Raw genomic sequence first — 26,890 nt, forward strand, 5'->3', positions numbered from 1 at the left:
CTCCATTGCCACTACTGATCCGGCTCATCAACCAGCTCAAGAGGTCACGATGCAGGATGATCCTCGTCGCACCTGCGTGGCCGAGGCAGATATGGTTCCCGGACCTTCTGGACTTATCAGCGTCCCCGTCAATCAAGCTGCCAGTGGACGCGGATCTGCTCTCCAGGGAAGGAGGCGCCATCCTCCACCACGACCCGAAGTCGCTGAACTTGCAGGCCTGGCTCCTGCAGCGCTAGAGTTTGGAGGATACGACATACCGGCCGACTGCAGAGAGGTTCTTGCAAAGGCCAGGGTGTCCTCGACTCTTAAATGCTACGGAGACAAATGGAAGAGGTTCTCTGTCTGGTGCCACGCACAGAAGATTAACCCTCTAAGGATTACCGCTCCCCAAGTACTGCCGTACCTGTTGACGCTGGCCAAAGCTGGACTGGCACACGCGTCCATCAAGATTCATCTTGCTGCGATCTCCCGATACACTAGAACCAGGGGGCGGACGTCCTTGTGGTCTCATCGTCTGGTGAAAGAGTTCATGAAGGGACTGTTCAGATCGTTCCCGCCGGTGAAGGCTCCGGCCCCGGCGTAGGAGCTCAACGTGGTGCTGACCAAGCTCATGGGACCTCCGTTCGAGCCTCTGCACTCGGCCCCGTTGAAGTTCCTGTCGTGGAAAACAGCGTTTCTTGTGGCCATCACCTCCGCACGACGGGTGGGAGAGATCCAGGCCCTTTCCTGCAAGGCCCCGTACTTGACTTTTCACGACACGAGGGTGGTGCTCAGGACGCACCCCTCCTTCATGCCAAGGTGCCGTCGGACTTCCATCTCAACGAACCCTTGGTGTTGCCTGTGTTTTTCCCGTCGCCTTCGTCGTCGGCTGAGAGGACTTTGCACTCGCTGGATGTGGCTAGAGCGCTGAAGTTCTACGTGGATCGCACGAAGTGTTTTCGGAAGACGTCACAACTCTTTGTGAACTTTGGACCTGTCAATCAGGGGAAGGCTCTCTCGAAGGCTTCCATTTCCAGATGGCTCTCCGGCTGTATCATGTACTGTCACCGGTTGGCAAACCGACCGCTGCCTGGCCGTCCGAGAGCACATTCCACCAGAGCGATCGCAGCTACCACGGCGTTCCTATCTGGTGTGCCCCTGCTGGACATTTGCAGGGCTGCTACGTGGAGGTCGACGCACACCTTCAAGAAATTCTACTGCGTCGATCGGGATTCCAGGGAGGAGTCCAGGGTCGGCCAAGCAGTGCTGCGCAACCTGTTCGCCTGAGGTGAGCCTGGTGAGGAGGTAAGATTGCTTAATGTTGAGTTTGATGTGATGCTTAATGTTGAGCCTTTGCCACCTCCCGTGGTTGTGCATGTGGGTACTGCTATGTATTCTTTATTCATGAGCATGTGAATCCATGCCAGACCCCATGCTGGAGAAGGAACAAGTTACTTACCTGTAACTGTTGTTCTCCAGCATGGGTCTGGCATGGATTCACATGCGAACCCTCCCGCCTACCCCTCTGCGGCTCTTCACTTGGTCATACTGCCACTTCACGTGCTTCCAAATCTGAAGATGGCTGCCAGAGGCGGGGCTTAGGTAGAGGGCAGTCATTGGCTGTGGTCAGTATGACGCAGAGACCAGTGATTGGTTACTACTACGAAAGACAGATCAGAAACGAAACTGATACTGGTTTTTTCTTTACCGAGGATTCCCAGCCTGACGACGGGGAATATTCATGAGCATGTGAATCCATGCCAGACCCATGCTGGAGAACAACAGTTACAGGTAAGTAACTTGTTCCTTCTCTTTTTTGTTTGGTTAGCCAAGAAGAATGGAATATGCAATTGAGCTTTGCAGCTTGCCTTTTTATAGGCTGTGGTGATGTCATGCAGAAAGCTCAAGGGGTCAATTTTCTGAAAAGTTTAAATTGCACACAGGGGACTGACTGCAATTGTGCTTCTGTGCATTTTGGTCCACTTAAGGCAATTTTTGTCATTTGCACCAGGAAGTACACAAAAGTGTTACATCTGGCAAAAATAGGTTAATACAGTTTTTTGCACTTCATAGTTCAGAAAGTGTAAATGCTGTACCAGATAATGCTTGAAGGAGGAATTTACAATGGATTCATATGGAATCTGCTTGCTTTTAGTAGGTGCTAAAAAATCAGATGGCAGGAATGTAAGAAAATGGGAAATTACATGTTGCCAACAATTTCGCATTTCCTCACATTTCCTATTCCTTCAATTTTTGCAGGCGGAGAGGGTCAGGCTGGCAGACATGATACATGCCACCAGTCCACCTGCAAAACATTGAAAATCCCCTTGAGGGGTAAAACAGATATAATAGGTGCAAACCCTTTACATCTGCCTTTCGCCATTTTACCTTTTTTCTTCTCTCCAAAAGCTTGAAAGGTACCCTCAAATAAACTATTACATTTTCAATGTTCAATGGTTTTGTAAGCATTGCAATATGGAAGAAAACATTGCTGGAGATGCATTCTCTGTAATATTTCCTTCATCTGCTACTCCGTCTGTTTTTTTAAACAAATATTTGTATTATTAGATGACAATGAACACCTCCTTATAACTAATATTTTGAACATCACAGGGTGCTGGAAAAAACAAGGGGAAAATAGGGAAGGGACTAGAGATCAGATGGAAAATAAAGATGTGTGGGAAAGGCAACAAAAAGGGGAAGTGGTTCAAAGAGCTGGTGACAGCAAATATCATATTTAGGAAACTATAGAGATCCAAAGTCCACTCATTCCATCAAAGCACTGTAAAACCCTTCTTCCTCAAAACTGCATAATTGCCATCAGGACACCGCATCACTGTGCCCAGGATTACTGCTGTTGGTATGCAGGAGTCGGGCAATAGGTGAACACAAACCCCTACACATCATGTAGCAACTGCACAACTTTGTTCTGATTTCTCCTATTTGGAGAAAAGCTTCAGCAACGTTAAGTTCTAGAATAGACAAACACTTGACTATATTTATTGCCGGGAACCAAACTTAAGCTGCCACCTGTAATTACACCAGCAATTTTTGAATTTATAGCATCTGCCGCCTCTTTTGCATGGAAGACCGCCTCAGCCCTGGAAACATTAATTTAGGCCATCACTCCATTTTCAGATCCTTTCCCCCCTGCTGATTTATGCTAACGTTCTTCCTGACGTTCGTCCTTTGCTGCAGAGTTCTTTAGAACAAGCACCATATGTCCCCCACCTCGCTTAATGATTTAACTGTCTGTAGAGCCAGAAAACCTGCAGTATACGGAAAGTCCCACCTTAATTTTTCATAACCATTTCATTGTCCAGAAAGGATTGCAGAATCGTCGTCCAATCACCAAAGTCCTTTACCACAGAGACCCACGAGACTTGGTCATCAGGCATGCAGCAACAATTTTGCACTGCTTCCAGCTTTCTGTCTAGAAGGCATATTGCATCAACCATATTTTCCTTGATAGTTTGTAATGGTACCTTGTTAGACCTGAACATGGAAGTCCCAATTATTGTATTGTTTGGTGTGTTGTTAAAAAAAAAATTTAAAAAAAGAAAAACATATTTTCCTTGATCCCCAAGGTTTCATGCAAGTGATTTGCATGGTGGAAACCTTCTCCTCTAAACAATCAAGATGTCTATTTGTTATAATATGATAGTGTTGTTTATCTTCTGTATGTTATAAAAATTTCAATAAAGAAATTTGCTAGCAGGGAGGCAGCTTCACTGTTTAAGTCCCTTTCAGTCTCCTTCAAATGCCTTTTCGTAGCCGCTAACGTGTCTCATCTTCGGTTACCACTCTATACACTTTGTCAACAGTTTTTTATAAAGTCGTTATTGCTTTCATGACACCCCTTAATGATATCTGTTTTCAAGCATGTCGCTCCGTCTTCTCCTGTGGTTTGCTTCTTAGGTCGTGTTTAGGGCAAAGAACCCCCCCATGCTTTTCTTGTTCAACATAGTGTCTCCCTCCGGGTCAAACATCATAGGAAAACTAGCCCCAAGCTCACAACATGGCCATGGTCCTCTCCTGTGATGAGGTCTCTCCTTCGCAGATGGTGACAGCAATCCCCATGCAGCCCAGCCGTTTGAACGCCACTGGCCCCGGTTTAGTCGACGCCTCCACTTCCTGACACTGAGGTAGTCTGGCAGGCACAGCACACCTGAGGGACATACTACACAAAAGGGTCCTCTTGTCGAGTTCCACACCCACATCAACCCCTCTGAGGTCCAAGGAGCGGTATATCACTCCTCTCCCTGCTGCACTTCAACAATACTTTTTAAAAGAGCATGACATTTTCGCGACTTCCCTGCCAGACCGGATGCGTATTCCAGACGGAACAAGAGTGTCCCAAACACTAGGGCAAAATCCTCTGTATATTCATGCTGTCTTGGCCAGGTTAGTGGATCTGCCTAGCCACTAGGAGCTGCACAAGCTGCAGAGATTATGCTGCAGAGCTCAGAGCTGATGGAAGGAGTAGCCTCGCCTTTTATTCTCTCAGAATAACCGTTTGCACCTTAGACTAGTGCATGTCTTATGTCTGTATGTGTGTCCCTCCCTTTATCTCTCTGTGGTTCTGTGACCTTACTACTCGGGAGTGTTTTTCTCACATGTTTTCTCGCTCTCTCGCATTCTCTCTCTCTCTCTCTCTCTCTCTCTCTCTCTCTCTCTCTCTCTCTCTCTCTCTCTCTCTCTCTCTCTCTCTCTCTCTGTGTGTCTCTCGCTCTCATTAGATAACTACATATTTGATGGGTGTGCATTTAGCATACTCTATTGCTGAATATAATTACATTAGCTGTCGGGATTATGTTGCAAGTTCTCCAGCAACATGTATGTTACTATGAAAGATTTTTCTATTTGCTGCTTTCCTCCCTTAGAGTTCAATGGGACACCCTTTCTTTTTGCTATTGTCTGCATCCTGACCTGACGTTTTGGTGGTTAATAAAGCCCTGAGCTTTACTTCTCTTGCTTTTGTTCACTATTTATGGGGAAGCTGATCAGTCCCCAAGGCTATCCGTACTCGGAAAGCCTGTCTCTCTTAGTGGAATTCTTGTTATTTGTAAACTGCACACATCACCTTACCAGAAGCGAGGCTGGGATACTTTGTGTTTCTGTTACACAAGACAAAAGTGTACAAGATTAGCTAGTGGCAGTGGATATTCTTCTACCATGTTTTTGACTAGTCTCTCGTTCACCACAAAGTGCCATTTAGAGTAATATACTCTTAGAGGCCCATGCTATCAGATTTGTGCCTGTACTTTGGCCATTTGTGCCTTAGCCTTCTTTGGTCTGGATGTGCCTTATATGGAAAGCCCTTTCCTGGCAGAGCTACTGCTTTCCCAGGCAAAGTGTTGGTCTGTTTGTGTTGCTGGATGTGGGGGCTAGTTCTATCTGGAAACAGTCCATATCCAAGCCTGACTGTGTCTGTTGCTTGGCAGATGTGTTGGCCAGACCCAGAGGCTGTTCATGATGATTGGACTGCCCCAGCCAGTTTGAATGGTGCAGATCCTTACTTTGGTGGTCTTGGGTATGGCTCCAGTCTGAGTCCTAGATAAAAAGAGGCATCCTGCAGCAATTCAACAGATCGTCATTTTAGTCAGGACCCCTTCGAAGAAGTGCAGCCTGCGGACGACCCAAGGACAACTGTTGCAGCTGACCAGCATTGCTTCCAGCTTATTAAGGGTGATGCCATGCTCCTCTCTACAGATCTCCAGAAGGCCATTGTCGGGGCCATGCCCCATGGACTGGGTGGAACAATCTGTCGTGACCCCTGCTCCAGGACCCATGCTTACTGAGCCTTTGGGAGTGTCCCTGAAACACCAAGTGGACTGAGATCGCTCTCTTCTGGGCTACCTCGCTGCACTGGTTGCCATTCTGAGTTCAGCCTTGGAACTCTTCAGATCTTCAACTTGTGAGACTAGACACTGTCCCCTGCAGTTACTTCCTTCCTGAGCAAAGAGGAACCTTGCCGGGCCTGTTCCTGTATTCTCGCCACGAGGTTCGCCTGTCGCCGCCTCATCGTGGTGACCACCACTGCAACCCACCTTCTTCACATCCTGGAGATACCCTAGAGTTGCCTAACCTTTGAGGTCTTCCCCTGTCGTGCCGAGGGTGTCCAGCTATTCAGTCTTGAGTACTGGAGTACTGTCTCGCCAGAGCCTGGAACCACCATCTAGACGGACCTAATCCTGGCAAAGTGACATCTGCACCTGCAGGCCCTGACCCTCCTTGACCTGACAAAGGCTAGACATAAGTGGTCCCAGCATATTCAGGAAGCCCTGAAGTCGCTGAAGAAATCGGACTAAGAGGCGAGTTTGCACACCTATGTTTAGCCCCTTCCTGCCATAGGGTTTTATGGGTGTAAACATACCTCTTACTTGTCTGGCTTACGTCAGTGGTGTTCTGGTTAATGGACCCCCTTGGTCTTCCCCCAAAGTGATGGGATTGAGAGAGGAACCTGCAAGAATTGTACTTGCCCTGTTTTCCTGTCTCTGAAACACTTGCCTGCAACTGTTGGCTTTGCCAAAACTTGTTAATGAATCACATTGTAAACCCTCCTGACTCTGCAAAGTGAATCTTATGGAGCTTGTCACATTTGGGCACTAGGAACCCTTCTTCTAGCAGGGCAGGACTGATTAAGAACCAGCTACCTGAAACTAGGTTTATTTTTTAGTGTTCTGTTTCCTAACAATTGACTTGCCTGTCTTCACCTGGTTCTAGATTTCTATTTATTCTCTTCTGACTTACCATACACAGTTGCTTAAAGTGTTGTTTTCAATATTGCCTACACTTGATTAACTGATTCAAAGGTAAAGTGCTGGTGTACTGCAAGAACCACCCCAATAATTGCATATTTTCTCCTGTCCAACTTGAAATATTGGAGTACTCTGTGTGTCTCATTGTTGCCCTAGACCACTCGCACAGATTCCAGCTTACTGCTCTGCTACCCTACCTTAATTGAGTTTGGCTAGACATCAGCGTCTTGTCCCCGTTCGCTATAATAGGTATGGCCTCTCGAATCCACCACAGGGTTGATTCTGAAAACCCATGTTAACACATGTCCTTCTCCCTAACTTCTTTTTCCTCTCTCTCACATATATGCCCTCTTTTGATCTGTGGAAATGGTTACAGTTCTGATCAGTCTTGGTCTCTCAAGTTTTTTCATTCAATTTTGTTCTCACGTGTGGCCATAGCGCTGTGAACAATGTGGCTCTCATGCCAGCCTTAATTAAGTAATCTTTTATAACGTGCTTCAAACCGGAGACCATCTCTAAACCTGGGACCGGGACTTTAACCTGTGTTGCTCTGCGTTGTCTCATTTTCAAGACAAACAAGTTGCCCCTGAGCTATCCCCCCGGCCCGGTCCATCTCTGAAGCACTTACTTTTGCTCTGAGATGTGTACTTCATACCTGGATTATTTCTTTCAAGAAGTGAATGCAGCTCTCATTGAGTGAGTGAGTGAGTGAGGGAGAGAGTGAGAGGGCTACACCAGCCTAGCACAAAGTTAAGGAAAAGGAAGGTCGGATCACCAAACGTGCGCTGACATGTATCAATAAAAAATAATAGGAAAATGCAAAGTGTGATACAAAAACCAATTTAATGGTGATATATTGAGTTTGTGCAACAGTGGTGACACGCGTTTGGACCCAGGGGGTCTTTTTCAAGGCGCAAAACAAAATTCTGGTGATGATGTCTTCCATAATCGCCAGGACACCTTGCTCATTACAAAAACATATTAATAGGTTTGTACATTTCATGGACACTTTAGATTTAAAAGTTAACATGGCTAAATCGGTTGTAGTTCGTTTTTTACCAAATCAAAAATGTAGGAATAGGAATATTCTCTACTCTACCGGCCCTGATGAAAGGATCCCAGAAAACGACTCCTTTTCTAATTTAGGGGTTATGTTTGCGAAAAACATGAGTTTTTCTTTCACATCCCCCGATACATCCAGAAAGATGGCACAATGTATTGGGGGTATTAATCAATTTGGCTCTGTGTACAGACGACAGTCAGTACTGGTTATTATGGATATTTACACAGCTCCTGTCAGCAATCATGTTTACAATGTTAAACCGCTATGAGTACGCATGACTTGTGGTCCTTCAACTTCGCTTTGACCAAAGTGCAAATTAAATAATTGAGGCTAGGTCTAGTTAGAAGGGGCAATTGTCCAGATGGTGCGACGTCAGAGGAAAATATTTTGGAGTATCAATCTGTCATCTTCTGGATTACAGCCATACCCAAACAGCTCAATACATCTCCATGAATGTTAGACTGTTACTCGGTTTCAACTTAATCTATTGCCGTGACATTCTTGGTTTACTTTATTAAATAATCAAGCCCAAGCATTAAACGGTTGTTGTGCCTTCTTTCCTGATAAGGCACCCACAAGCCTTCATATCGTCTTACTGTGGCCAGAAAATGCTATTATACCTGTACAATACCTGATTTCTATATTGAAACATATTAATTTAAGGAAGTGTTCATTGGCTTTTAACTATTTGATTTTACGTAAGAACTGTGGGTGTCAACACTGCTGAATATGTATTTAGGAAAAGCTATTCGTCTGAGATACTACTTTAGAGCTCTGGTTTAATGGTCATAAGGTATATGCGATTGTTGTTTTATGCGTACTTCCTGTTTATTAATTGTTTAATATGTAAAAGATACATTATGCACTTTTATGAATTGTAATGTCCAATTTGATTGAAGTTGTAACGAACAAACAAAGAAATTCAACTCTAACCCTTACATCTCAGCCTCTCTCAGGAGGCAAAGACCGATGCACCACGCAATATGGATCCCTCATCCTTTCTGTCTGTCACTGAGAAAGTTATTCTGTTTCCAAGAAGCACAAATATCCCTGGTTTATGCATCTCTGAGGAGCTTGGATGTCCGATGCTCTTTTCCTCTTTCGCAGTAAATCACAGCTGCTCATATCTATAGGTCTCACATACTTTTTCCATATCTCACTGCAGTCCCTACAAGCCAAGCAAAAGGCTCTGCTGCAACAACTGGACAGCCTCGATCAGGATTGTGAGGAGCTGAGAACTAGTCTGGGCGAGGTGGAGGATGAAAAGACAAGGCTGGAGGAACAGCTCAGCTTGGCAGAAAAGGATAAGCACGAAGCTCGGAGCAAGCTAGAGGAGCAACGGGTGAGTGTGTGCAGTCAGCTGTTTTAACAATATGTGACTAGCCACAGTTAGCAAGGGCAGCAACAATCAGTTGTTTGCAACAAGGTGGCAGAGCAACAGTAACACATTAGCTAATGAATGATTCCCAGTATCTGGTCAATCCATCGGATACTAATGCATCTAACACCATACCATCGAATTATAAGCAACGAAATGCCATTCATCGAATGTCCATTTCGTTGAATATAATTCGATGGATCCATCAAAATGAGAAATATAAAACTGTGGGTTAGATTAGGGTTAGTGTTAGGGGTTGGGTTATGGTTATGGTTATGGTTAGGGTAAGGGGGGGTGGGCTCCAGTTAGATTTAGGGTTGGGTTGGGGTTGGGGGTTGGGGTTTGAGGTTTGGGGTTAGATTAAGGGTTACATTGGGTTAGGGTTAGGTTTAGGGTTAGGGATTAGGGTTGGGGCTAGGGTTAGATTAAGGTTTACATTAGGGTTAGGGTTAGATTGGGGTTTGGGTAAGGGTGGGGTGGGCGTGGGGTTTGGGCGGTTGGGGGGGAAACTCCCCTCCCCCCAATATTACAAAAAAAACATTAAAACGTTACACGGAGCTGGCCAGTGCCGAAATTTCAGCACTGAACAGCTCAATGTAACGTTTTAATGTTGCAAAAAAATGCTATCTTTTACATGTAAAAGTGCCTTTCCATTGAAATTAGTCCATTTATATTTTTGATGGACTGGTTTCGATGGAAAGACACTTTTACTTGTAAAAGATGGCCTGTCGACGCTTTTATAGTCAATGCATAGTTTTCGATGCGTTGGTACGTCGATGCAACGATTTCGATGCATTGACTATAAACCTTGATTCTGTAGTCTGAGATCTGTAACAGATGAGGGATCGACAGACAACATCAAGCCAAAATAAGAGGTCAATATTTCTTTATTAGAGATGTAATCGGGGGAATTAGGTTTACCTGTGTCCAAGGGGAGGAGTTCTGCAGTGAGAACAAGTTGGTGAAAAATTCCCTTCGTTCTGTGGTCCACAGTCCTTGCCTCTCTTCCCCACTAAACAGGTCTACTCTTTTGCCTGTAAACACAGTCTCCAAATGTATTGTGCCCTGTAAGTTTTTCTTGGATCATCTTGGCCTTTGTCAGGTTGACCCCTTAGATCTTCTGAACGTATTGATTACATTGCACCACAACCTTGGTGCCCTGCATCATCTTTAAGGGGGTTGACCATCAGTCTCTTTTGCAGTAGTTTGATCCCAACAACCCTACAGATAAGTAACATACCAGCCCCATGTACTCGCTAAAAATGGCCAACTGCTCTCAACTAAGAATAATAGAGTAAAAACATATTTAAAAAAAATAGAAAAAACATAGGAGTCTGCATGTTAGTTCTACTACTGCCTGGGCCGAAGGGGGACTTTTGAGTTGCATACATCACTAGGTGTAAAGAAATACAGATTACAAAAAATGTTGCACAAGTTAAAATATATTTGTACTTGCCTTAAAGAAAATATCCCCATTGGAAATGGAAATTGCGTTTTTACTCCTTTAGAAAAATATGTTGCTCCTACCATCAGAAAATAGGCAGTAAATTACTTCTGCTTCAAAATATTATCTGAAGCACTGAACCCGGGAGATGTCCGGCTTTAGCCCCTCCACCTTTTCAGTGGTGGCCTACTCTTATAGTAGGTCTCGGGTGCCCCTCAGGGTTGTTCTGAGGCTTTTCTACCACTGCTTTACTGCAATCAGGAGCAAAGTTCCCACTCACAACCCCCATTTCTGTTCTTCACCTCCCTTCTTCCTGCATCTCGATTCCTTATTTTCTCCTGTCCTTTTACGCTGTACCTCTCTCCTGCTCCTCTCATTGGCTCGGTTTCTTTATTTTTGCCTCCTTGCCGTTCCACCACATTGTCTTTTTCTCTCCCTCCTCCCCCTTTAATTCTCTCTTTTGCTATCGCCTGTACATTTCTCTGTATCCTGTGCTTCCTGGTTTCTCCTTTTCCTCTCTCTCTGTCTTCTTTCCTCTTTTCCCTGTGTGTTCCTATTGTTCGCCTTGGTGCCTCCTCTAACCCTTTCTGTCCCTTTTCTAGCACCTTGAAGCTCCTCCGTCCACTCTGTTTTTCTTCCTCCTTTAACTCCACTCTCAATTCCCCCTTATTCACCTCCACTCTCCTTTCTCCACCCTTAGCTCCACTCTCCAATCTTCTTCCTAAACCTGTGCTTCGCTCTCGCTTCTCTTTGAAGCACTGCCACACTCTAAACGGTACCTCATTATTATTGTTATATCAGGGTGCACATTTTGAACTTGCCACTGGCCATTGGCTAGTGACATTTGACTGATGGTGAATAGGAAATGGTGTGCTGTATGATTAGAACTGAGGGCGTGAGTGACTTTATTTTATGTCTGTCTAGTAGCTTGCAACTTACATTTATGCCCCCCGCATGAGCCTAGCACAGGAGCAACGGAATCCTGTACAGGTCATAGAGAAAAGTATCTAGAACTTAACAGGTCATCAATTAAAAAATAGTCATAATTATCACAGTACAATATGAGGATGGGGGGAGTGCAACAGATAGCCAGAATATAGGTTGGCCCCGGGATGATGGACCTCCAAAGGACTGAGGCGTAGCATGAGGAGGACTATGTCCTAGTTTACTTCTCGCAAGTCTGTCTTGTTTCCGGTATGGCAATGGCCTTACTGTGAGATGACCATGTGCCGCTCGATGTGTTTATTTTGGCTTTCATGTAGGTCATCTTGTCGTTACTGGTTGCCTTGAGGTGAGTCATCCAGCTTTGAACCAGATTGATCGGAGCGGGATGGGGAGCCAGTGTAATTTACGCAAGGGGGGGGGGTAATGTGGTAATATTTTCTAGAGCCAGTGAGGAGAAGAGCTGCGGTGTGGTGGGCCACTTTGAAGAGGGCCAGGTGAGCAGCCAGAAGCTCTGCGAGGAGGGCATTCTGTAAAAACAAATTAAGAGACAAAGAGACAGCCCTCATTTCAATTGAAGAGGCACTGAAGAAATGCATTGCATCATTCATTAATGTTTTTCGTCAACTAGCATGAAAACGGTAAACCTGCAGGATGTAGGTAGTTACTTGTTTCCCTGAGAGACGGCACTCGACAAATGGTGCAGTTTGCCACACATCCACCAAATTATAAAGCAAAAAGGTCCTCAAAGCACAAAAACTGGATTTTGAGTAACTGTACGTTTCTGCTTCTTGGTACACACGAAGAAAACAAAAGGCAGGTCAGAACATTAACGTGAAAATAAATATGTGAGAAATGTTAATGAGCACCAAAGAGAACTTACTTTGAATTATTTAAAGAGATTACAAATGTAACTGCAAATGTAAATGCACTTTTTAAAAGCAAATCCTCTTGTCATTTTATAAACCAAAATGTTGGCATGTCTTTTCAAATGAAGCAACACCATGCTCTTTCATGCAATTTAAAAAAGTGATCCCTCTATAAATGCATGCTGAAACCAATAATGATTATACAAGGATTCTTATGAGCAATGTGCATTGTTGTTTAAATGCATAAGAAATCAATGGTTTCTATTGTGGGCTTTAGAAAATACTTGTTACCTTGCCAGTAAAAAATCTTTGACAAGCATTCCTTCTGTTTTAGCTGTCATGCATGCATAATCAAATGGCAGGACTTTCACCATGGCAATTTGGAATTAACAGGTGTTGTTTATCGCATAAACACATTAAGGCTCCAGAACAATTGGTCACCTGAAACAGGCCTCTGAGTTAATGAGATGCCCCTGCCCTTTCTGAGGCAATTTCAAGAGAATATTTGTAATACAAACATCTTAAAAGTCCACCAAGGTTGAATCAAAGAAGAAACCTTGGTTGCACATTGACATCAATTAAGGCAATAAAGCTAACCAGATGGCCAGTAATGGAAAACAGACAACGGGGCCTTTCACAGCTGTTTAAATGACTCATTGCTGCATGTTGCAACGTTCATGAGTGATGGTGGAGTCCTCCATACTTCATCGATGTGGCATGTTGCTGCGATGGAAATGTGATTTTTCATTCAAAGTTTTTAAGAGCATATTGGCCCCCACCTTTCATATCAGAATTATGATCAGCCTATGAAGATTGGGATTGCATATTCTCTGGGGGTGTCTTATTAGTAAGCAGGCCAATGGAAAATGTAACCAATCAAAAAGTGAGATAAAACCATGACAGAGCATGAGAACATTACCCAAGAAAAAAAAACAGAAATGCACACAGAGAGTGGGATAAACTGGAAGACTCTGAAATCAAAATCTGCTTTGAAGAGATAACAACTGTTCCAAATGGATGTGAACTGAGCCTGAATATTACCTGGAGTATTGGGCTCTATCCACGAGGAAACATTTGCCTGGAGCAGACCTGCTTTCCAAGTTGGAGCAGAGGCTGATTGGGATTTTCTTAAAAATGTATGATGGTTCATTCAGGATTAGCAGCTTATCGAATTATTCCAAAGTGCGTTTAAGAATTCCCCCAAATGTAATTGAATAAGTCCCCTAAGTTCATTGCCTTGCTATGTCCCTCAGGTCGGAGGGAACTGTAAAGTGATGTCACTAGATGAAGCCCATTTTATCCAGTGTGGTAAGCGGGAACGGCAGAGGAAGAGCACTCATTTGAGCGGTAGCCGTGGCGGAGGTCAGCGGAGGGCGAATCCCCCACCAGGGGAAAGAGGCCCAAGCAAAACCCCAGATTGGGACCGGGGGAGATTCCTTAAGGCTGTAACATCTCGGGTGTGGAGAGAGGCCCAGCTACAAGTAAAGGACAAATAACCCTGAAGTGAGGGACAGCAGGAGGTGAACCAGCCATACAGGCCCCCAGCCCCCTAGCCAAGTCACACGACCAGGTGAAAGGTGGGCCAAACTTAGGGATACAACATATTAGGAGGGGAGGACCTCATAAACACTCTCCCCCGAAGGGGAAAGAGGGCTACAGGCACCAAGAAGCTCCCAGGACATTTTGATAATTGCTCACCAGAAACAAGCCCTAACCACAGCTAATGTGTGTAGCCTAAATAGGAACCCACCTCCCCCCAGCACAAGGGAAAACAGAAGAAATACAGTGGTAATCAGCCTACCTGGATTGGAAACAGAAATCAGGGAGGAATCCGCAGTTGAAAGAGCACCTTGAGCCGGAGGCATACACAGGAGGAAGAAAGGTAGGGGAAAAAGTCTACGGGAAAGGATCCCCCACCAGCATCGAAGGGACCCAGGAAACCTCTGAGAGCAACCTTCAGAGGATATGGAGCAAAGACGCTCTCCTCAGGGAACGCCGCTGGGCCAGGAGCAATCTGAACAGGGGGTACTCCATACAGAAGAAGACCAAGACCAAAACGTGACGCAGTCACTGCTCAAGCAATACTTCAGTGACTTCAGGGATAGAATCGCAGACACAGTCCAGAAGCAAATGATGATAATGAGAGAGGACCTGGCGTCGGCGCTCCAGGAGATAAAGCGGGACGTGAATAAGATGGAGGAAAGAATGGACACCAACAAGAAGGCTATTCAAGAGTTGAAAGAGGACTCAAAGATGGAAGTCTCGGTCGAGCAATTGGCAAACGCAACCCACAATCTCGAGCTTCAGTCCGAAGACCTAGAAAATAGGTCAAGAAGAGCAAACAATCAAATTAAACTTGTCTGAGGACAAAGACCTCGAAACCGTTGTAAATGGTATCTTTGTAGACCTACTAGATGCAGAGGAAAAGACGGAAGTGAGGATTGATAGAATTCACAGAGTGGGCCCCTGATGAGCGGAACCAGGGGCACGGCCCAGAGATGTACTGGCAGCCTTGCAAGACTATAAAATGAAGGAACAGATCCTGCAAATGTCAAAGGCAAAAACAAATTACTTATAGTTATAATGGGTCAGATTGGCTGCTTTTTCCAAGACCTATCCCAGATAACTTTGAGCAAAAGGTGAAGGATGGCCCTGGTCCTGGGGGATACTACGAGACAAGGACATCTGGCACCGTTAGACGTTCCCATTCGGCTCAGTGTTCAAGTGGCAGGTGAAGCAACACTGGATCGCGTCCTTTGTAGAGGGAGCGGGAATCTTGGGGATTGAGGATGAAGACCAGGAGTCAAGGGTCCCGCAGGCAAACCCCCAAAGCTCGCTCAAAACAGGGTGTTGGGGAGAATTCTCAGAAATGTGCTAATTCCCTCCACCTTAGAGACCCTCAGCAACTTTGCTGGATTTTGAGGACTTGATTTTTTTTACCTGGAGACAGTGAGACCCTCTTTCCAACTCTCTCATGTATGTTAATGTGATTTTTGAACACTGTGTTTCCTTTGGTTGTGGAGTCTGACAAACCCCATAGGCATCATCCTTTACATTGTGTCACACAGCACCTTCGGTACAGTGGCACAGGGAAGTCATTCAGATTTCCCAAAGGTTTAAATACCTTCTCTTGGCTAAACTACTGTTTCCAAGAGCAGTAAAGTGAAAGTGACTACTTACATTTGTAACTTTCTAGATCCAGCACACACTATCTTACAAAAGGGTGTTGGAGGGGTTACCTAGTGTCCCCTTTGTCTAGCTTCTCATGTAACATCGTTGTTAACCTTTTCTCACTGAATGGCTGGTGGCAGTGGTATCTTTTTAACTACCGTGGTTTGTGTTTACCGTGGGCTGCATTCGCAGCTGCTGTAAAGCACCCAAAGGTGCCATTTTTGTCAAAATGGCCCCAGTCTTCTTTTTTCGCCTTTTCTTTGTGGAAAGGTCCTTTTTGAAATTGACTCTGTGTGCCAAACCAGGTTTGGACCCATTGTTCACTTTGCCTTTGGCGGGATTCACGAGTGAAGCCTGCCTCTGGCTCCAGGGTGTCTGGGGTGGGCAGGAAGTGAGGGAGGTGCCTGAAACTCCCTGTGCTTAGTCTCCTAGGAGACCTAAATGCACTCAGTGATGATTGGCCGGCTGACTCTCCGGCAAGGACAGCCACCCTGCTGGGTGACTGACAGCTAGGCTGGAAGGAATGGGAGAGAACTGAATAAAAGGCGAGGCTTTTGGCTTGGAAGGCAGAGTTGACCACTGGACGAAGTGACCGAAGAAGAACTTGAAGAGGCGCCTGCGCAACTCTTGGACTGTTGGTTTGCTTGGTGAAGCCCTGCTGCTGTGCTGAAACTCCAAATTTGTATATTGACAGAGAAGCCCCTGCAAGGACGACTTCTCCTCTTGAGTTGATGGGACCAATCAACTTCAAAGTAAGCGACCTGGACATTTTCTCGGAGTTGGTTCCATTTCCACAGAGTTGCTGCTGGAAACCCGAACGCCAGGGAGAGGAACACCAGATTGTGTGTGTTGCTTTTAAGTTGGCCAAGAGCTCCAGGAAGATCCTCCGGACTCCCAGGAAGCAGGACTGACCGAGCCTGAGCCCCCTCAACAGAATGCGGGACCCCAGAAGCAAGGAAATTCCATCTCAACAGCCAGAAACCGCTATGTTGCTATTTACGGTAGTCGCGAGGACCTGAAACACTGAAGTGCCACTTGTTTGAAAGATTGCTGGTTGTGAGCGATGACCATCCCATTGCAGAGCAGGAGTCCCCAGAAGTCCTCCCTCTTGTCCCCACGACTGAGGCCCAGGAACGGTGAGATCTGCAGAGCTGCACAAGAACAGAAGTCATCTGCTGCACTTTTTCTTCAATACAAAGGTACTGTAAAGTCTGAGAGAACTTACCTCTCATTGTAGTGTTGTTTGCATCTTCTACTACTCAAAAGTCTAATCAGCTTGTGGCCCTACATTTCATTCTTCTTTTCTTCAAATACTTTTCTACTTACCTACCCAAGATAGGGAACGATTGAGACTGCAAGGCTTTTGCCAAATTTACCATGCCACAGAAAAGAATAAGAAAGGGGGAGTATTGATAGCCCTTCGGAATAATCTGGATCTGATAGTAACTGACATGGATAGGGACGCCTAAGGAAGATATCTAGCCCTGAATCTGAAAGGGGGGGGGCTACATGGTAGCAACCATCTACACTCCAGACACGGGACAGACAGGATGACTTCATTCAGCACACCATGGTCAAACTTGAGAAATTTGCAAAAGGACCCATACTTTTGACAGGGGACTTTAATTTGGCCTGGGACCCAGGAAAGGTCAGATCCACAAAAACCAAGGGAGCACACGGGAAACCCTCGATAGACTTGGTAGAGAAAGTCGAGAGGCTATCACTAGTGGATATATGGAGGTAAAAGGAAGGGGGCAAGCAGGGGTACACAAGTTCTACTTGGAAGGGTAAAGGCTATATAAAGGTGGGGGCAAAAGTCCTGTCAGATCACGTACCCCGGACACTGAAAATAGGGAGGAGGTCGGGCCCCTCTTCCCCCCGGTCTCTAGAAATGGAGGTACCCTGTTTTCCTGTTCAAGGATGAAACCCTGAGGAAAGAGTTGAAGGAAGCGATTGTGAGCTTCTTTAAGGATGATAATACAGAGGACACAACCATGCAAATGAGGTAGGATGCATTTAAGGCTACAACTACGGGGAAAATCATTGCGATCAAGGACCACAGGGATAGGGTATTAATAAGACTCATAGAAAAAGACCTAGAAGAAAAAATCAAGAAAGTAATGGTCAGGATGGGAGTGGGAGCGAGTGGGGAAACAAGAAAGGAATATAGAGCTATAAAAGTCCAATTAGATATGTTACAAGCTAAGGCGGCAGAAAGATGCCTGCTGTTCTTAAAACAAAAAATATTACATTAATGCAAACAAATCAGGCAGACTTCTGGCGAGGATGTTGATAAGGAAAGAGAAGGCTAAACTATTTTAAAATTAAGGGTGGAAGGGGGGGAACCAGTATGGACATTACCTAGCTCTGGAATTTTGGAGGTTCTATGCGGAACTATACAGTTCGGCAAACCCATCTGAATGGAACCAAGGAGACTATTTAGAAAAAAGGGAATTGACAGAAATATCAAAACAGGAGAGAGAAGCACTTGAGCTAGATATCACATTGGACGAGGTGCGGAGGGTCATAATGTCATTACCTAGCAATAAATCTCCTGGCCAAGATGGCTTCACTGCAGAATTTTATAAATCCTTTAGGGAAACATTGTTACTATATCTGGTCCCTCTCCTTCATGAAATTGGGAGTAGGGGACAAATTACAGCTACTATGGAAGAAGCGAAAGTAGACCTCCTTCCCAAGGAAGACAAGGACCTTGCGGGTTTTATAGGCCGATAGCCTTAATCAACGTGGATGCTAAGATCTACACGATGTTGCTGGCAAATTGCCTAGACAAAATTCTCCCAGGCATAATTAGCCCAGATCAATCAGGTTTCGTCAGGAGAAGGCAGACGAGTGACAACACAAGAAGGATAACACATTTTATAGAAAAGATCAACAAAAAGAAAATTCCAGCCATACTGGTAGCACTAGATGCCGAAAAAGGCCTTCGATAGAGTAGAGTGGCGGTTCATGTTCCTCGCAATGAAGCAAATGGGCCTTGGCAATAGGTTTCTAACAAGGGTCCAGGCCAATTACCAGAACCCATCCCTAAGGCTAGCAATTAATGGTCAGCTCTCCGAGCCCATCATGGTCCAGAGGGGTACTAAGCAGGGTTGCCCTCTCTCTCCCTTGCTTTATGCAATTTACCTGGAGCCACTTTTGGCAGCAATAAGAACTAATGGGGAGATAGAAGGGATATCATTTGGGGGTAGGATCCACAAAATTGACGCCTTCGCAGACATGTCGATGACCTTGATGGACCCAGAACGCTCCCTTAGGGCAATGGAGAGAGAGATGCAATTGTTCGGTTCAGTAGCTGGCTAAAAATAAACGTCCACAAAACAGAGATCCTGAACTTGACGCTACTGAGAGACACTGAGGAGGGACATGGGGCCATGCTTACATACAGATAGGTCTAGAAGTCCATAACCTACTTAGGAATTAAACTAACCAAATCAGTGGGCAAGCCTTTTTCGGCCAATTACTCGCCCATGATGGAAACAATAAAGAACAAACGGATCGACTGGGGACCCCTAATGATAACTTGGATGGGCAGAATCAATGTTTTAAAGATGGTTATCTTTCTCCAGCTGCTGTACTACTTTGACTCTCCCAGTACAGGTCCCAGTCTCCTTTTTCAGAGCCATCCAAAAACACATGAGGAGATTTGTTAGGAACAACAAAAGACAGAGCATAGATAGAAGGATAATGAAAACGCTTAGAAGCAGAGGTGCACTGGGGGTACCAGACTTCAAAGTATACTTTATGGCGGCACAAATAAACGTGATGATGTACTGGCTGAAAGATGACGGTGAAAAGATATGGAGGGCGATGGATAAGGCAGAGGTAGGGGAAAACTGAGAGGAAGTACTATGGAAGCAGAAGGGAGATAGACCAAATAATATGTACTGCAGTGAGATACTGTCGTTGGTAGGGGACTCCTGGGACAAGCTCATAAGGTGGTCCCAAATCACCACATTCCCATCTCCACTTAGACCAGTTTTTGGCAACCCAAAGTTCACGCAAGGGAATGGGGATAGGGGTTTCAAGGCATGGCGGGAAGGAGGTTGCCAAAAAATGTGGGACATTTTTGAGGGGTTAGAAATAAAATCACTCTTACAATGTAAGGCAGACTTTGGGGTGGAAGAAGCCGAGAGGATCTGTTACTTTCAAAGACCGCATATTGTTAATGCAGCCTTCCATGAGGGATGCAGCGACCCGAAGCTTAACCCCCTTTGAGAAACCTTTAATGATAGATCCAGAGGACAAACATTTAGTGGGGGCAATCTACTCCTATATCAAGCAGGGAGAGGAGATTGGGGAAAGGAAATACATGACAGCATGGGAAGGGGTAATAGGCCAAGAGATAGAGGAAACTGAATGGAAGCAATTGGGAGCTAACATACCAAAAATAACAAGATCGCTGCAAATCGAGGAAATGTGGGTTAAATTCATTGGTATTTTACCCCAGACAAAATCCATAAAAGTTACCCCCTCAGTCCCCAACGTATGCTGCAGTCAATGTGCAATGGTGGGTGACGTGAAATCATGTGGTGGGATTGCCCCTTTATTCAAGAATATTGAAAGGTAATATGGGAGGCACTAGCAGAGACACTGGGCCTGAAGGGAAGGGACAACAGAGGCATATCTATCCTGGGGCTACGGGGACCTTTTGAGGAAATGTCTACCAGATCAGAACGCAGAGTATATGTGATCCTAATGATGGCAGGGGCGCTAGAGGTGGCGCAAAAATAGAATCAAAGGACCCTCCAACAGAACATGAATGGGTGGAAAAAGCTTCGAACTTTGCAGCCCTGGAATGGGTAACCTACTCTCTACAAGGAGACCATCAAGGTTTTTTGGCGGATTGGTCTCAGGTGTTGGGGTTTCTTCAGAGAGGGGCAAGGCGGACCTGGTGCCTGAGGAGAATGAGACTGTTGGGACTGGTGTGAATAACCTGGACATTCGATTGGAGGAGTTTGGGCTTCGGGATACTTCAAAAGGAAGACCTCTTATCTGTGATCGGACTACAGGGGGGAGGGGGGAAGGGTTTACAAGCTGTTTGTAAATTGTAAAATGCTAATACAATGTAACATGGAGAAGAACAAGCTGCATAGTCCCCCTGGACCCTATATGTGACCCACTCCAAAGGCAAAACATACTAAACTTTCTGTAGCCAATCGTACTCGGTCGGAGAATCTCTCTGCCTCCACCTCTGGGCAATGATCAGCCAAGTTGCTATAAGGAGAATCATAAATGTCTTCTTATGGGCCTTTGAGGACAGTTTTACCTCTGGATCGGCGCGACCCAATAACCACTCCTGAACTCCCAACCTCTTGGTAGCTGAGAAGAGATCCTGCATATAGGCTGTAATACGTTCTCAAAAGGGTGTTGGGACCGGACAACTCCACCAGACATGCACCCCCTGCGCGAACATCCTCTCCAACAAAGTGGTGGTGAATTGGAATAAATCTTATGAAATACGGCAGGGGTATAGTGCCACTGAAACATAGTTTTTATACCAAGCTTCCCTGATCTGTATCGACCAAGTCCGCTTGGGAATATTACCCCACAAAAGCTCTGAGAGCTCATTAAGTATTTCGCACTCAAGCGACCAATCCCATTTCTTCATATATGCCCATTTCGGGAATGAAACGTCACCCACAAGAATTTTGTATATTGAAGATTTTCATTTGTTCTCCCCAGAGTGGGTGGTTATAAACTTCTTGAATACTGTTAGCTCTTTGGAAGCAGCCTCCCTCACTGCTGGATTCGAAATCCAATGCCTAAATTGCCTGTACCACAGCCTTTCTCCTTCCCCCACCCCAAACAACCGTTTGCAGTCCTCAAACGATCGAAGCACCACCCCTCCATCATGTTCCTCACCTTAAGACATCCTGCCCTCTGCCACTCCCCAACTGCTCCGCGTTCCATTCCCAGAGAAAACTGAGGATTCCCAAACAATGGGGTGAAGAGAGCGAGATGAGTGGAGAGATGACCCTGAGAGACCATCCTACCACACACATCTAGACACTGTGAAACGATGCTGCTAAATGTAATATTCTACGGTCAATCGCCCCTGCTCCACCACAATATCCCCCCGAGAGGGGTCTGTGCCACAGCCCTGTCCATTTCCACCCAAAGTTTGGACCGACCTCCTGACAGCCACTCCCGAATGACCCGAAGCGGAGCCGCTTCGTAGTATTTTATAAAGTTAGGGAGTCTCGATCCTCCTCTATTGCAAGGGACCATAAGAGTCTTCAAAGCCACGCGAGGTATCCTATTGCACCATACAAACCAAGTACTTTCTCTGTTCAGAGCCTGAAAGAAGGACTTGGGAACCAGCAAAAGGAGAGCCTGAAAATAATAGAGAACTCTTGGTAAAATCACCATTTTGGCCATAGCTATGCAGCCCAACCACGTGATGCAGAGTGGGTTCTATTTTTGTAGCACTGCCATTACAGATGTCAGTATGTCAGTAATGCAGCGAAATTAGCTTCATACAGTGGGGTAGGAGAATGAGTGATCAGAACCTTCTAATAGACCCTCAGCCCTAATAAAAAGGCTGGTCTGTCCAGCCATAGGACCCACTCTTCGCATCCCAGCCAACTCTTAAGATTTCTGATTTCTGCATATTTATTGTTAACCCTGCAATGGCCCCAAAGTCCCCTAATACTTTGTTCATTGCCACCAAAGATGAGTCAGTATTTGTGAGCGCCACCAACTTATCAGCAAACGCAATGACTTTGTGCAGGACTAAACAAATGTCTACTCCCTTTACAGCCTCTGACATCCAGATGTTAGATAAGAGTGGTTCTAAATGTAACGCATAAAGTACGGGAGGGAGTAGGCATCCTTGTTTGGGCCCCAGCGTAAGGGGAATGCGCCTGGACTTCTGTCCATTAATGGACAATCTCATGGAAGGAGATTTGTTCTGACCATTTTGATAAAATTTGTCCCAAATCCCATACATTCAAGCGTGTGAAAAAGAAAAGACAGTTCAACTTGGTCAAACGCTTTTTCAGCATCAAGTGATAATAAAATGTCTGGTGTCTCCGTGACCACAACCTTTTCTATCAGATGGCAAACTCGCCTAACATTATCAAACGTTTGTCGAGCAGGAATGAAGCCAGATTGATCAGGTACGACCAACTTGGAGAGAAATGGGGACAGATGAGTCGGCAAAACCTTTGCGAATAACTTTGCGTCGATATTAATAAACACGAAGGGTCTATAAGACCCACAGCTTGTCTGATTTTCTGGGGTTTCTGAAATATCACCACCTTGGCCTCCCTCATCCTTGAAATTATTAAATAGTGGGGGGTCAAGACTGGGAGCAATTTAGACTTATATTTCTTATAGAACAGGGCAGGAAACATGTCAGGGCCAGGTGCCTTATTGAGTGAAACTGAGTTAATCGCCCTTGCAATTTCCTCCTCGGAGATGTCTGCTTCTAGTGTTTCTCTCTGCTACCATCAGTTTTGACAAATCCAGGCCTTCTAAGAAATCTGTCTGCAAGGGGGAAGCATTGACCTCTGAAGTATATAGATCCTCAAAAAAATTCTGCAAACAAACTCACTATGGACTCATGAGTGACCATGGGCCACCACTACTTTTAACCTTAAGAATTTCCTGAGCTGTCATGCGTACTCGCAACTGCCTTTCCAATAACCGGTAGGCCTTATGTGCACTGACATAGTACCTGTGATTTGGTATCTGGTATTTCCATTGAAATGGTTTACATCGAAAAGATATGCAACGAAAAAATATGCATCGAATGCATATATGGGTTGGGTAAAGGGTTCATTTTCGTTGGGGGTGGGTTTTTAAGGCTAAAAAATGGGGGGATCAGTGGAGGGAGCTGCCCTAAAAAAAAAATGTAAAATGCATTCGATGCAAACATTTTCGATGCATAATTTTCATTGGCAAAGGTTTCGGTGGAAACCTTTTCGATGGAAAGACCATAAACCCTCCAATTTCCATATAGCAAAGAAGACTCTGCACGACGTGTGCAAGTTAGATCGAATTGAACCTGGATAGACCGAATCGCCTTTTTCAGCGGCTTCGATTTGTTCTTCATTAACACCGTTACCCTCAACTGCTCTTCCAGCTCCTTTTCCATTGCACTCCACTGCTTATCCCTCCTCACTTTCACTGCTATATGTTCTCCCCGACTTACTACTTTGAAGGTATCTCAAAGGACTTACCTCCGAATCCCTGGCGTCTCATTCTCTGAAAAGAAAAAATCTATCTTGCCAAAACTGAATCTTTCACTAGTTCTGCCGTCCATCCCCAGAGACCAATCCCCCTGCCCGGAGTTGCAATTGTCTGGATGATTGGCGCATGTTCTGAAAGGGGAAATGGTCCCGAGATCTACATTACCCACCCTGCCCATGAGAGTAGCAGAAACCCAAATATAATTGATTCTACAGGCACCCCCCTGTCACTACCTTTAAGAACCCTCCACGTATCCCATAGGGACAGAGGTTCATTCTTCTGCAGCAGGCGGCCCAAAGGACCTGGCACTCCCGTCAACTCTCCTGCACTCCTATCTACACATGAGTCCCAGGCCAAATTAAAATCCCCAGCTAACACGAGCTCCCCACCACAATGTTTTCTAACATTGCCAACACCTGTCTTAAAACAAATCCATCCTGACCTGTATTGGGCACATAAATAGACACCTTCTATAAGAGATGGTACCAACACATACCGACCCTCTGGGCCACCAATGTTTTCTGCACTTGCGCGTTCAATGTGTTCCGGAAGGCTATCATAGCCCCAAATCTTTTATGAAGGGCATGAGCTTGAGTCATTAGGGATAAGGATTTCAACCTTGTTAAATGCCTATCCTTCTTTTTTAATATGCGTTTCCTGTAGCAGTAGCATATCTGTGTTTTCCCGCTTAAGAAACGCCTCCATTTCTTCCTCTTGATGGGGGAATGTATACCCTGTTCATTAAATGTCAAACACTTGAATGTTGCGCGCACTGAGCTTGCCATTTCTCATGACCATGAAAAATAACTGGGGCATCCACCCAAAACTGCTTCAGAATAAACCCAACCCCACCCAACCCTCACGTCACCCCATTTGCCCAAAGCCCCAACAGCCCGGTTTGGGTCATGGTTCCTAGTGATTCTGAAGACATACCATCACCAGCCATAACCCTCTTACCACCCTCGTATGTGATCCCAGATGATAACCCGGACAGCAACATGCCTCCACCAACCCCCACATGCCTAGGGCCTAGCATATAGTTTCTTAATCCTCCCAGTTGGGTGACGTTCTGAGGTCGAGCCATCCACCTCTTACTCAATCTGCAATAACGTCAGGCCTTTTTTCGACAGTTGTGATACGTCTCTGCTTTTCTTCCCACGTAAACCGCAGACCGATCAGGAATCTCCATTTATACCTACTCTTATTCTGAGATAAAAACTGAGTAACCAGACCCATCAGTCATCTCTTGAGGAGCGTAGATTGTCCAAGATCCTGAATAAGGAGGGCCTCCCCCCTTGATGGTGACATGTCCCGCCGACCGCAAGATTTGTTACTTCTTCCCGTATACTGTGAGTGCCGCCAAGACGTCCCTTGGACGCGACTCAGGGTCTGATCTTTTGGGACCAACTCAGTGGATGCAGTCAGGAGCTCCCCGAAACAACTTTGAACATTCTACTTCAAGTCTTTATCCTGTATCGTTTCTGGGACCCCTTAAAGACGAAGGTTGGATCTGCTGGCCGTGTTCCCCGACCCCCAAATCGTCACATTGTATCTAAAGTTATGTTCTAGGTTTGATAGCTGCTCCAAACTTCATCAGTTGGAGTGGTGTCATCCACCACCTCCTTCAGTGATAACTCAGTAGTATCTATGCGCTCCTCGAGCTTCCCATTTTCCAGCTTCAGCTTCCTCTTGGATTGCTTAATCTCCTCCTTGAGTTTGGTGAATTGATTCTGGAAAGAAGACGTTAGTGCAGTGCTTACAGGACAAGCAGGAGAAACTAAGTAATCTTTGCTGATTGCCATGATGTTGGCCGGTGGATTCAAGGGTTGTGCCCCAGGTTTCTGCTTCTGTTGACTACTCACCTTCTCCCGTGGGGCCTTCCCCCAACACTGCACCAATTCCGCATCATTAGGCAAAGTTACCTGAGCTTCAGTTGTGTGCCGGTGGGTCTCCTTCGTTTTCAGCCGCAACATCAACCAGGCACGTCCCCCACCAAACTAAGCCTCCCTGGCTCTCAGAACTCAAGACAGCACTGCACAACAGAGTGGGTTCACTGTAACGCTTACCTGGTATCCACGGGGATGCCACCCAGCCGTATGGACACTGGTATCCTTCTCTGCAGTTCCCAGATGTGGCCAGTGGGGGAGGTTCTGCCTGTAATACAGGAGGGCTATGTTCAAGACTGGCCAACTAGGGTAATTAGCTTCCCACCACCCAGTATGCCTTCAGCGCCTCTGGGGCCTCTCCTCACCTTATTGTTGATTCAGGTGTGCTCTCCGTCCTGCCTTCTTGGCAGGGGTGCGTTGTCCTTTGTGGGCGGATGCAATCTAGTTACTTCACTGATGCTGGCACGTTTGAAGTCTTTCAGGTAGATCTTATTGCTGTTCTATATTGTTGTTATTCCTGCATGCCTTTCTTGGTTTATTAATGTCTCTTTCTCTTCCTTAGATGTGCGGAAGTCCAGTGTGGTGCATTGGCTGAATTGGGTCTCGCCGGTAAATGATGGTGTGTAATGAGCGCTATGATGCGGTAAGTAGGCGCTATGCAAAGCGCAGTGATGCCTTGCCTTTGCTGACCTGTTTTCTTTTCTTTTCCCATAGATCGCGGTGTTCACCCAGGGTGTGGAATTCCGAGGCGATGCTGGTCGAGGGGGCGACCTGCTAGGTAAGCTTTTCGGCACAGTTTGTTATGTTGTAATGTCTCTAATCCCTTGTTTCTTCCCTTTTTACAGATCCGTCGGTCCGGGAGACGCGCTGATCCTAGGAAACTGTTTGCAGTAGCTGTGGGCAGCTAAAGATGAAAATTGCAGGTAAGATGCTGCTGCTAACAATGTTCCTTTTTTCTCCTTACAGGTGCTGTATCTCCGAGGTTCGCGGGTATAGCTGGACACGATGAACGTCACGTTGCAAGATTGCAAAGTAACGCGAAGCGTGTAATCCAATTTGGGTGTGGTTTAAATAGTTTCAAGAAAGTAGTCCAGGTAAAGTAGTCCCTAGGCTACCACACCCAAAACACTATACCGCATAGCTTGGTTCCAAGGAGCCAAGCTATGTGGATGCCTCCATG

The 26,890-nt window shown here is 45.7% G+C and overlaps 1 protein-coding gene across 2 annotated transcripts in view; it reads left to right on the forward strand.

The window, feature by feature from the left end:
- Window positions 1–26,890, forward strand: part of CCDC157 (coiled-coil domain containing 157) — a 322,949-nt gene that overhangs the window by 208,504 nt on the left and 87,555 nt on the right. For both annotated transcript variants that reach the window (XM_069619307.1, XM_069619308.1), the window contains exon 7: window positions 8,969–9,145. In XM_069619307.1, coding sequence (XP_069475408.1) covers window positions 8,969–9,145 — 177 coding nt within the window. The remainder of the gene's footprint in view (window positions 1–8,968; window positions 9,146–26,890) is intronic.

This window comes from Ambystoma mexicanum, chromosome 10 (genome assembly GCF_040938575.1).
Source record: "Ambystoma mexicanum isolate Mex_15411 chromosome 10, UKY_AmexF1_1, whole genome shotgun sequence".
In the NCBI taxonomy this organism is placed as follows: Eukaryota; Metazoa; Chordata; class Amphibia; order Caudata; family Ambystomatidae; genus Ambystoma; species Ambystoma mexicanum.